This window comes from Remersonia thermophila, chromosome 2 (assembly GCF_042764415.1).
Source record: "Remersonia thermophila strain ATCC 22073 chromosome 2, whole genome shotgun sequence".
In the NCBI taxonomy this organism is placed as follows: domain Eukaryota; kingdom Fungi; phylum Ascomycota; class Sordariomycetes; order Sordariales; family Chaetomiaceae; genus Remersonia; species Remersonia thermophila.
Window position 1 is genome coordinate 1,224,624 of NC_092218.1, and position 11,123 is coordinate 1,235,746.

Below are 11,123 nucleotides of genomic sequence, written 5' to 3' on the forward strand. Positions count from 1 at the left end.
ATGGCGGCTTGGGCCGACCACGAGGGCAGCCCGCAGGGTGTCGTTTGTTCAAAACCCCGGGATGAGCCGTCACCCCCCCCCTTGACCTGGTCGCCCATGACCTGACCAGCACATCAACTCTCCGTCCCATGTCGGCTCTTCAGCCGTGGAGACCCTCCGGTCGCCGATCGCTGGCGCTGCGTGTCGCGGGCCGCTGCGAACATGACGTCATTGCCGAAGGGTGTCACAGCAGCAGGCTGTTGCAGCAACCACGTGCCTTACAAGTATAGTTAGTAGAGTTGATAGTGAAATACCTGGCGCTTAATTACTGCTTACACGACATGCTCCAACAGGCAGCCTTACCGTGTAGTACTATAGTATGTAGACGACTTGAATCGCGAGGACGGCATCGACAAGCCTGTCCCTTGTTGAACCCCGCCGATAAACTCCCCCCCTTTTCTCCAAAACAAACCCAATGGGCCTGCCTGAACGCTACATCGTGAACCAGAAACAGAGAGTTATAGCGTCGAACGTTGTTGCTGCAACGCAACAAGTGACGCCTAGGCACCTCTATCACCTGGTAGTTCGTTTCTCTCTCCTGAGAGTGCTGCTCGGGTTCCCTCGCGCCGTGCCCGCCGGTGCTGCCCCTCTGGACCGTGCCAAGAGGCCATCGAGGGAAACGAGCTCAGGGGAAGGTTAGGTAACAGTAACTCGTAGTTACGTAACTCGCCTCATTCAAGAGTCCTCTCGGGGAAAAGCAAACACATCATCAGAAACCACAGCAACCCCAACGTCGCAAACGCCCCAAGAGAACCCAACCCCGTCCTAACCCAGTCAACCACAAGACGTCTTCCAGCAAGACAAAGTCAGCAATGCACCGCACGTAGCCAATAGCTGTGACACAGAGACACAGAAACATCCCGTGATGAAAGGGGATCAGAGGAAGGAAATAAATCCTGGATATTAGCTTCCTCCCGCCATCACCAACAACTACTACACGCTCCCACCGTCACTCCCAGGCACCAGCTCATGTGTTCAACCCCTCTTCCCCCCACACGCAAAAAAAAAAAGTCCAAGATGAAAATACCAAGCATGTGCCATAAGAAACATGATCAGACCAACAAGGAACCAAGCCAGAACCGACCTGAACCGACCAACAACCGCCTGCCCAACCATATCCAAGCAAAGAGAGAGAAAGAAAAAAAAATAATAGGCACCAAGCTCGCTAACAATCCCCCCCCCCTTTCTCCCCGGATTCCATGCCATGCTACCTCTCTCGCATCCCCAATCCCGCTCCGTGCTCAACCCATTACGACAGCAACCCCTACCCGTGCCTCGGCACATCAAACATTTCCCGCAGCAGTACCCGGCGGCGAGGCGGCACCACCACCACCAGCCGCCGCCGCCGCCGCCGCCGCCGGCCTGTTCGTGGCCTCGCTACCGGCACCCCCGCTCTGTATCTGCTGCAGCGGCGGCAGCTCGGAGCGGCGCTGGCTCTTCCAAAAGTCCAGGGCGACGATGATGTCTTCGCCGCGCTCGTCCTCGTAAGCAAAGAGGATCTGTAAGGAGAAGCGTTAGCTTTTTTTCTGCCGTATTCCCAGCCGAGGCCAAGCAAAAAAAAAGGAAAAGGAAAAGGGGGAGCGTAAAACGTACCTCGTGCGTGCTGCTATGCAGCATCCGAATGTTCTTGTGGGGCACGATGTGCACCGCCAGGTTCTCAATGTTTCTGAGCTCGATAAAGTTGGGCTCGAAGGCCAGGATCCAGGGGTACGACAGCGCAAAGGCCTGCGGCGTGCCCTCCCAATCCAGGCGCCACTCGGGCCTCGCGCGCCAGCCGTTGCGGTTGACAAAGAAGGAAAAGTCGGAATAGTTGAGCAGGAACTCGCCGTTGAGGCGCTCGATGTGGATGGGCTTGACGCCTTCCTTGCGCGCGACAAAGTCGAGCGACGTGTCGGCCTGGTCGAGCAGGGACTGGGTCTCGAGGGTCTCGAGGGCCACCACCTCGAAGCCGCGGGCGCAGGCGACGCACAGCTTGGAGCGCAAAAAGTGAAGCGAGTAGGACTCGACGGGGATGTAAAACTCCTTGAAGGGGCGGAGCTCGTCCTGGCCCGCGTTGAACATCTTGCTGAGGCCCTTTTGCTTCTTGGTGCGCGACATGGCGTCGTTGGGCTCGTACACCTTGATGGTGGTGGACAGGGCCGAGCTGCGGACGCAGCACACGAGGTGGCGGCCGAGGCAGATGCCCGTCTTGAAGAAGTTGCAGTGGCTCTGGATCTTCTTGGACCGCTTGGACGAGATGGGCTCGTTGGGGTCGAGCATGTCGAGCTGGTACGAAAAGAGCGACCGGTTGGAGAGCACCAGAAGCAGCTGGTACTCCTCGAGCACGTCCACCTGCGTGACGCTGGGCATGTCGATGACGCGCTTGGGCGCCGCGTTGTCCTTGGACCGCCGATCGGAGATGTAGATGCCGTTGTCGGTGCCGTAGAGCAGCTTGCGGCCGCCATCTGACCGCCGGGGTTAGCGTGGGGACGATCCAAGGGGGGGGAGAGGAGGGGGCGACGAGAACGCTCACCGAACGGCACGACGCAGTTGACCTTGTTGGTCGCGACAAAGAAGCCCGCGCTGAGGATGGTGGTGTTGAGGAAGTCGGCGCGGGCCCTGAGGCGTTGCTGGGCCGTGTCGATGACCTCGAGCCACTTTTGCCGGCTCGACTGGTTGGACGCGTACAGCGTGAGCTCGTAGCCGTTCTTGCCCAGATGCCGGAACGTGATGGGCCAGCCGTCGCCCTTTTTCGTTTCGCTGCCCGTGGTGCGGAGGGCCGGAAGGATGCTCGACGACGAGCGCTTCACGGCGCCCGACTGAGGTATCACCTCCTCCATCTCCTTGATGGAGAGGAGCTCCAACGGGATGGGCTGCGCAAGCTCGTTAGCCACGGGGACCCCCCCCCCCCTCTCGCTTCGAGGAAAAACAAACAAAAGACAAAAGCTTACCCTCCGATACGCCTTGACCTCTTCCGTCTTGCCCACCTGCTTGATCCGCACGAGCAGGACGGCGTGGTCAAAGAGGAACGCCGTGATGTCCGGGTTCTCGGTGGGCGACTTTTTGAACTGGCTCTTGAAGACGAGCTCGCGGCCCTCCTCGGTCAGCTTCAGGTCCACCTTTTCGTGGGGGCGGAAGCGGAGCTGCTCCTGGAGGCGGCGAAGGTTGAAGCGGTTCTCGGCCTTGCCCGACTCCTCGTTGACGCGCGTCAGCAGGTCGCGGATCATCTGCAGGACCTTGGGGATGTCCTCCTTGTCCGGGTTGTCGGGCTCCGTGTACTTGAGCACGTTTTCGAGCAGCAGCGGGTAGCGGGCCAGGCGGGTCGTCGGCTTGGTCAGGTATCCGTTGAGCTCGAGCTTGCGCGACTCCTTGCGGCGCTCGATCTCGTCGACGAAGCGGGAAAAGTCCTTGTTGATGGACCGCTCGTTCTCAAACTCCCACTTGCCTTCGAGCTGGCGGGAGCCGTAGTAGATGAAGGGCTCGAACTGCGGGACGAACTCGAGGAAGACGTCGCCGACGTTCTTGACGACGGGCGTCTTTTGCTGGCGCTCCGTCAGGGCGCGGGCGAAGCGCGAGCTCACGGCGTGGATGCTGGGAGGGTCGATGATGTTGCTGAAGATGGTGCGCACGACCCTCTCGCGCCTCTGGGCCGGGATGGGCGACAGGCCGTTGATCTTGCCGCGGAGGGGGTAGATCCAAAAGTCCCGGAGGTACTCGAGGTCCTTGACGAAGTCGCGCTCCGTGTAGCAGATCTCCGAGATGATTTCCTGGCGCTTCTTTTCGCGGTCGCTGATGCTGTCGGCGACCTCCTTGGGCACGCTGTTGATCCACAGCTTCTGCTCGTCCGTCTGGTCGGCCTCGTCGTCGACCGAGACGACGCCCTCGCGCTTGAGGCCGGGCCCCGCCTTGAGGTTCAGCCGCGACATCTGCTCGAGGCGGCGGGGGCAGGCGATCGAGTAGCAGAGCTGGTCGCGGGTGCACGTCGGCGAGTAGCACTCGGTCAGCAGAACAAAGACGCCGTTGACGGGCGGCTTCTCGTTGGGGTCGTTGGACATGGTCTCGCGGAACTGGTAGATCTCGTTGGTCGAGTCGCGCAGGCGGTGCTCGTACGTGACGTCGTGGAAGAACTTTTGGGCGTCGAGGGCGCGGCCCAGGAGCAGGGCCAGGTTCCGGTCCGTGGTGCGGATGATGTACGACAGCACGTCGACGGCCTCGGCGCCGCTGAACGAGTTCTTGTACGTGAGCTCGTTCTTGGTGCGATCGCCCGTGATGATCTTGTAGCGGAAGCACTCGGCGACGCGCGAGAGCAGGGCCGGGTAGACGACGGGCGAGCGTATCTTGGCCGTGGGAGGGCGCTCGCCGTTGATGGAGCTGGGCATCGAGGTGCGCTGCTGGACGACGGTGTGGTCGCTCGCCGCCATCGACGGCGGGGCGACGGTCGAGGCCATGGACATGGTCCGGGTGCTGTCGCCGATGGACGACGCCATGCTGGTGGTGCGCGTTTGCGACCCGGGCGGTCCGTAGCCGGCAGGGCCGTAGCCGGCGGGCCCGTAGCCCGGGTTCGGCGATGCGTGGTGGTGGTGGTGGTGATGGTGCTGCTGCTGCTGCTGCTGCTGCTGTTGGTAATAACCGTATTCGGGAGCGGCGTGGGCCGGGGCGCCCGCGGGCTTTCGGTCAGGGATGACGCGGCCGCTCATGGTCTGGTGGGCGTTTCCGCGGTCGTGGGACGGATAATAGCCCGTAAGGCTCATGGCGCGATCCTCGTACCTTTCCGGGACGACGCGGCCCTGTGCCGTCACCCGTGCCGGCTGCTGCTGCTGGGGATGCTGGCCTTGGCGGAAGTTGCCGACCGGAGGAGCCTGCGACGGGGGGTATGGCTGCTGCGTCCGCGAGGAAGGGTGGTACGGAAGGCCCCTCGGCGGGTAGCCGGGGTAGCCGGCCAGGGACTGGGAGCGGTTCGGATCGCTGTTCAAGGCCGGGGCGGGTCGGCCGTCTTGGTAGAAGCGTTGGGCCGGGCTCGGCTGGGACGGCTGGCCGCCGTAGTAGCCCTGGGACGGCGCGGCGCCCCCTCGGTCTTGGTCGTAACGCGGGTCGCCCATCGGCGGGTTGTTGGGATACCGGCGTGCCATCTGCTGCTGTTGCTGCTGCTGCTGCTGCTGTTGCTGATGCTGAAGAAACTGCGGCGAGGGAACCTGCTGACCGGTCGAAGCGGAGCGCTGCTGGCCCTGATAGTATCCGTAGCCCTGAGCGGGGTCACCAGGGCGGTGGCGTGCCATCTGCTGCTGCTGGGGCTGCGGCTGCGGTTGCTGCTGGTGATGGTTGCGATATGCAGCACCCGGCGGGGGCTGCTGGGGCTGGGGCGGTCTCTGGACGGACGACATGGTGTGGGTGCGGCCGTCGTTGTAGAACTGAGGAGGAGGGACGGAGGACGTCATGGTGTGGGAGCGGCCCGGGGGCGGTGCGGCGCCGAAGATGCTCGAGAAGGCGGCTTCTCTCTGAGAGTCGGCATAGCGCTGTGGCTGCTGCTGCGGCGGCGGCTGCCGCGGAGGACGATAGTCGGCCATGGCGGCGACCGTGGTTGTCGGGTCGGAGAGGAGGAGGAAAAAATGGGTTGCGGGTCGGGAAGCCGATGTGGTTGGTTTGGGACGATCACGGGGCGGCGTACGTGTCGGAGGATGGCCGAAGTCGCGGCAAACCCGGAGGGAGGGGGGGGTGGTGTAGGCGGTCTCGGTCGGGTGCGGGACGACGATGGCGGAGGACCAGGGGTAGGAGGATTGCAATGGGAAGTGGAGATGGATGGACGAGGTCGGTCACAGGGTTGGGTTCGACACCGTCACCGGCGGTCCGACCGAGATTCGATGGAGGCAATCGTTTCGGTCGGGGGAGAGAGATAATGTTGTCCAATTAGGTCAAGTGGGAAATGTCAAATAAAACCGAGGCCCCCCCCCAAAAAAAAACAAACAGGTAGGAAAGGAAATCCAAGAAAGAAGAAAAGGGACCGCGTCGGAGGGCCGCAACGGGCGGTGCCGTCGTCACCTTGGGTGATCAACGGTCGGGTCAGGTTGGCGGACTTTTGGAGGAGGGGGGGGATTGGGACGCGGAAGCGGGAGGAGATGGGCCGGTGGATGTTGCGTTCACAGATGCCGTCAAAGTGAAAGCATGTTTTGCGTTTCTGGCTTGTCAAGCGTCGTGCAGGGGTGACGTTACAGAACACAGAAACCGCGTTCGTTACCGTCTGCCTCCCGTCTCCCCGTCCTTCCTCTTGTTTCCTCCCGTCGCTGCCCCGTAACACGGCGTAACGGGGCCTGGTTCTGGTTGGGTACCCCACATTCCGCTCAGCGCTCCGGGCAGGGCTCCTGTCGCTGTCGACGAGTTTCCCCCAACTGGGTTCCCGGTTGCGTCTGTGTGTATTTTCTCTTTCTCTTTCTCTTTCTCTTTCTCTTTCTCTTTCTCTTTCTCTCTCTCTCTGTGTGTGCTGGATGTGTGTGTGTATGTGTGTATGTATGTGTGTGTATTCAGGTCTTGCAGGCTGCGCTGCGCCGGGAGGTCGGGTCCGAGCAGTTCGACGGGACTCCCCTTCCACCTCAAGTTGATAATCCATAATCCATGCATTCAACAAAAACAACGTTTAGGGACTCCGGAAACACGGCCAGCAACCATCAACATTTCGGTCATGGTCACGGGCGGCCGTGTCTTTCCAGCGTCGTACCCGAGGATCTCCGACCCCCCCAGGGCGGCCAAGACATATCCCAGCCCAAGCCTAGCTAGTGCTGTGTATTATAGCAAAGGTTGCAGCTCTGCAGCTCTCCAACGGCTGGCCCGGCTGTGGCGCAGCCTGGCCTTCCCCTGAACCGGGTGACAGGGTCACTTGGGTCGGCGGGCAATTAACGTTACGGTGTAGCTTCGTTCGATGAAATCCCGGGGAACAAATTCATGGCAACCTTGGGGAGAAACGCTGGCTCAGGGACAAGAGGTTCGATGCCAATCCGAAAAGATAAGATTTTTCTTTTTTTGGCATTCTTCAAAGTCTCCTGGGAGAAGAGGCCCGGCGTTGGGTTGGTGTTGGGTTGGCGTTGTGTTGGCGCAAGCTCAGCATCGTCTCTCTTGCCATGTCAGTGAAACCGTTGGTGAATACCGTCTCGAGTCCACCGCTTGCATGTCCGGTAGTTAGTTACCGTACTGCGTACCGAGTACGCCGTACTCGATACACGGCACGTTTCAAGACATGGAAACGGCCATGTGCCGGCTCACGTGCATCTTCTTGGCGGTCCGTTGGTCGGCCGGCCTTGGCAGCTGCGCAACTCGCATCATCCCGTCACGGTCCAAGCAGTTCAAGTCCAAGCGGCGCCGGCCTGGGAACGCCAACCGCGCATCGCCCGTTCTCCATCACCGACCTCGCATCTCAATCCCAACCACCTCCCCCCCCCCTCCCCTCCAGCGCAACGCCAGCCTGGAGCGTCTGCGCCTTCATCGCCTTCTTCCCCAACCATCCAATCCGGGGCTGTCAAGACCACAATGGAGTCGGAACTGAGCCCCAAGTTTGCCCCGTTCGTCGGCATGGTAAGCAGTCGTCTGTCTTGCTTGGTGATCCTCGTGGCGGGTGGTGGGTTGGCCGGCCGGCCGAACTCTGCATCCGCGACCGTTCTGCACCACCCCGGACCATTTGCAAAATAACGACGGTTGGCTAACACGCCCCCCTCGTCCAGGCCGGCATCGCATCCGCCATGATCTTTGGCTGTACGGACGAGCCCCTCCCTTCCTAGACAAACCCCCCATCCCGCAGAAGCTGACGACGCTGGCCCCTCGGCAGGCATGGGCGCGGCCTACGGCACCGCAAAGTCCGGCATTGGCATTGCCGGCGTGGGAACCTTCCGGCCGGATCTGATCATGAAGGTGCGCACGATCCGAACGCCGGCTCCGGCCCATCCGAGGCCGAGGGAACTAGAGGGAGAGAAACCGTTCAAGCTGACGCGACGCGACCCCACCCACCAGTGCCTCATCCCCGTCGTCATGTCCGGTATCATTGCCGTCTACGCGCTTGTCATCTCGGTCCTGATCGCCCAAGACCTGGTGCCGCCGGCCTACGGCGCCAATTACAGCCTGTTCAAGTGCGTTCCCCTCCCCCTCCGGTCCGATCCCGAGACCGACCGCCGTCTCCACGGCCCCACGATCCACAACGGACACGCTGACACGCATGCGCAGCGGCTTCATGCACCTTGCCTCCGGGCTATCCGTCGGCCTCACCGGCCTCGCCGCCGGCTACTGCATCGGCGTCGTCGGCGACAAGGGCGTCCGCGCCTACATGCAGCAGTCGCGCGTGTTTGTGGGCATGGTCCTGATTCTCATCTTTGGTGAGGTCTTGGGTCTTTACGGGTGAGCAGCTCAGCGTCTCTCCTGGGGGAGCATGGTGGCGTGCTAACTGACCCGCGGCAGGCTCATCGTCGCTCTCATCCTCAACACCAAGAGCAAGGGCTAAGCCGGTACGATATCCATCTACTCTTTCACAACCACCGACGGAGCTTCCCCTCCGGGGAGCTTGTGTACAACAAAACGAAGTCCGGCTGTGTAGCGGCGACACTGGCTCGCGAGCCGTGATCGTATCGTGAGGGATTCGAAGCATTGGACCCGGCGTTTTTTTTTTTTTTTTTTTTTTGGACGGATGTGTAATGCTAAGTAAGGTTCATAGAGAGAAGTCTTGACTCGGAAGAGGGACGGACGACAGGGAGGAATTGGATTTCGCATTGGCTCTAATGACCACCTCTTGGGAGAGGGACTTTTTTTTTTCCCTCGGCGTCGCTTTTTGGGAGTTTCCTAGGCATTGAAGCCATTCGAGCCCCCTAGGAGGACGTATATCGTATGGAAGACCGCTCTCGGGACAAGATCTCCGGGACCATACGCACATGCTACCGATGATACATTGGCCACCCATCTGCGGAATCCAGCGCCAGATATGCGTTCTCCCTGTCCTGCCGGCCAAACCTAGCACAACACAACAGAGTAAAGGAAAAGAAAGAAGAAAAAAACCAAAGTCCAAACCAGACACTCCGCCCAATGTGAAGGACAAGGCAAATGCATCATACACATGCACGTACCACCAGCCAGCCAGCCAGCCTGCGTGCGTGCGTGCGTAGCGTAGGAAGCCTGCAAAAACGCGCAACGGCAAGAAGAGAAAAGAAAACGATAGCAACCACTTCTCGCGATCAATCTTTGGTCAAACCATCACAGGCTTTTTTTTTTTTCTTTCTTTTGGCTCCTGGCCGTTGCCACAAGAGTCTGTCTGTCCGCCTGTCGATCTGTTGGACTCTTAGGAGCGAGCGCCGATGCGGAACGACAGCCGGCTGCCGCTCCCCGAGCCGGTTCCGGCGCCCAGGCGACGGCGGTCGGTGCTGCGGTGGATGCGCCTCTGGGTGCGCTCGCGCTCCTCGCGGTCTTTCATCTGGGCTGTTTGAACGGGGGGTGGGATGGTTAGTCGATCGGAACTGGCCATCTGTGTATGTTTGTGTATGTTTGTGTAGGTTTGTGTATGTGTGTGTATGTGTGTGTGTGTGTGTGTGTGTATAAGCCAAAAAGGTGAGAGGATCATGTTTTGCGGATAGTACCGAAAGAAAAGGGATGAAAAGCAAGAGGGGGAAAAAAAAAAGAAAAGAAAAAGGGGAAAGGAGATGCGCGAGCGCTCACCCAAAAACAAATCCCACCGCCGGTTCTCCCTCACCAGCACCGCCTCCCCCCAATCCATCCCCCCGCTCGTCTCCCCGCTCGTCCCCCCGCCGCCGACGCCGCCGACGCCGACGCCGCCGTCCTCCGCAAGCAGCCGCTCCCGCGCCATCCTCTCGGCCCGCGCCCGCGCCGCCGCCTCCTCCCCGACCAGGTACGGGTCCTCGAGCGGCCGGATCCGGTTCCGCTGCTGATGCAGCAGCTCCTCCTCCTCGATGCGCTCCAGCATCATGGCCGTGCGCATCAGCGTCTCGAGGGACGCCGTCGACGACGCCGACGACAGGGACGACGCGACCACGTGGTGCACGTTGGACAGCGACGGCGCCCCGCCGCCGATTCCAGGGCTGGCGCCGGCGCTGCCGTTGTGGTGGATGCTGCTGCTGTTGCTGCTGCTGATGCCGCCGAGGCTGCTGATGCCGCTGGCGGCGGCGGCGGCCCGCCGCAGGGCCACGTTTTGGTAGATGCGGGCGTTGGGGTTGCGAGAGGCGGACGAGGCGGGGGACCAGGGCGGGATGCGCAGGTGGGAGAGGCCCGGCACGTCGGAGGGGCCGGAACGGCGAGGCGGGGCGGAAGGCTGGCCGGCGGCGCGTGGGATGCGGTTGGTATGGTTCTGGGCGTTGGGACCGGTGCTGGCGTTGCCGGCCGCGCCGGATCCGAGCGAAGAGGCGGGTGGCGGGGCCGAGAGGTCCAGGAGAGACGAGACCCTATGGGCTCCCGGGCGGTTGCTGGCGGCGCTCGCCGGGGCGGAGGTCGCGGGAGGCGTGTAGGGAGGCAGGGGGTCGGGGTGCGGGTTGATGGTGTGGTACGAGGGAGCATCGGAGGCTGGCGAAGAGCGTGGGAGACGGGCGTTAGCAAGAGGGAGGAATTGTCCTTGCGTGCTTGTCGGCCTGGCACAAGGGCCCCCTCCAGGACAGGTCACTCAACTGTAGGACGGCGCCGCTGAGCGGTAGGAGCGAATCGAGGCCGTCTCGATGTCGTCTGGCCCCGGAGAGTCGAGCCCCTGGCCGGCGTACCGCGGCACGTCGTCGGCGAACGTGGCCATGGCGAGCTCGCAGGGCGTTCAGGAGAGGGTTAGGCGTGGTTTAGGCGTGAAGGACGGACACGGGCCGTGAGGAGAGAAGAAGCAGGCGTGTGCGATGGACGGGTGCTTGGGGGATCGATGCACGGGGGCAGGCAGTTCATTGGATTGTTGGTCACCCAATCACCAGGCTACAGGACGGGCAACGAGGATGGATGGGGAACGGATAATGACGCAGGAAAGCAGGCGCCGGGATCGACAACGCAGAGACGGCCTGGAGGGATCAATGATGGAGGGGATGCGGCTGGCCGTTCAGCCTACATTCGTGCTTGAATGGGTGTACGATGGAGGCAAGAAGACACGTGCGCATTGT

The 11,123-nt window shown here is 61.6% G+C and overlaps 3 protein-coding genes across 3 annotated transcripts; 1 reads left to right on the forward strand and 2 right to left on the reverse strand.

Annotated features, from left to right (window-relative positions):
- Positions 1-1,322: 1,322 nt before the first annotated feature.
- Positions 1,323-5,582, reverse strand: VTJ83DRAFT_1789 (uncharacterized protein; the record flags this gene model as incomplete). Its single annotated transcript, XM_071007986.1, has 4 exons — positions 1,323-1,538; positions 1,633-2,483; positions 2,552-2,891; positions 2,970-5,582. 4 exons carry the CDS (start codon positions 5,580-5,582, stop codon positions 1,323-1,325), a joined length of 4,020 nt encoding a protein of 1,339 aa, XP_070868329.1.
- A 1,951-nt stretch (positions 5,583-7,533) lies between these two features.
- On the forward strand, positions 7,534-8,494 carry VTJ83DRAFT_1790 (uncharacterized protein; the record flags this gene model as incomplete). The annotated part of the gene is made up of 6 exons (XM_071007988.1): positions 7,534-7,578; positions 7,725-7,755; positions 7,829-7,911; positions 8,011-8,126; positions 8,221-8,391; positions 8,452-8,494. 6 exons carry the CDS (start codon positions 7,534-7,536, stop codon positions 8,492-8,494), a joined length of 489 nt encoding a protein of 162 aa, XP_070868330.1.
- Positions 8,495-9,322: 828 nt separating this feature from the next.
- VTJ83DRAFT_1791 (uncharacterized protein) lies at positions 9,323-10,774 on the reverse strand (the record flags this gene model as incomplete). The annotated part of the gene is made up of 3 exons (XM_071007989.1): positions 9,323-9,459; positions 9,697-10,554; positions 10,657-10,774. The coding sequence occupies 3 exons, from the start codon at positions 10,772-10,774 to the stop codon at positions 9,323-9,325; spliced, it is 1,113 nt and encodes a 370-aa protein (XP_070868331.1).
- Positions 10,775-11,123: the final 349 nt, after the last annotated feature.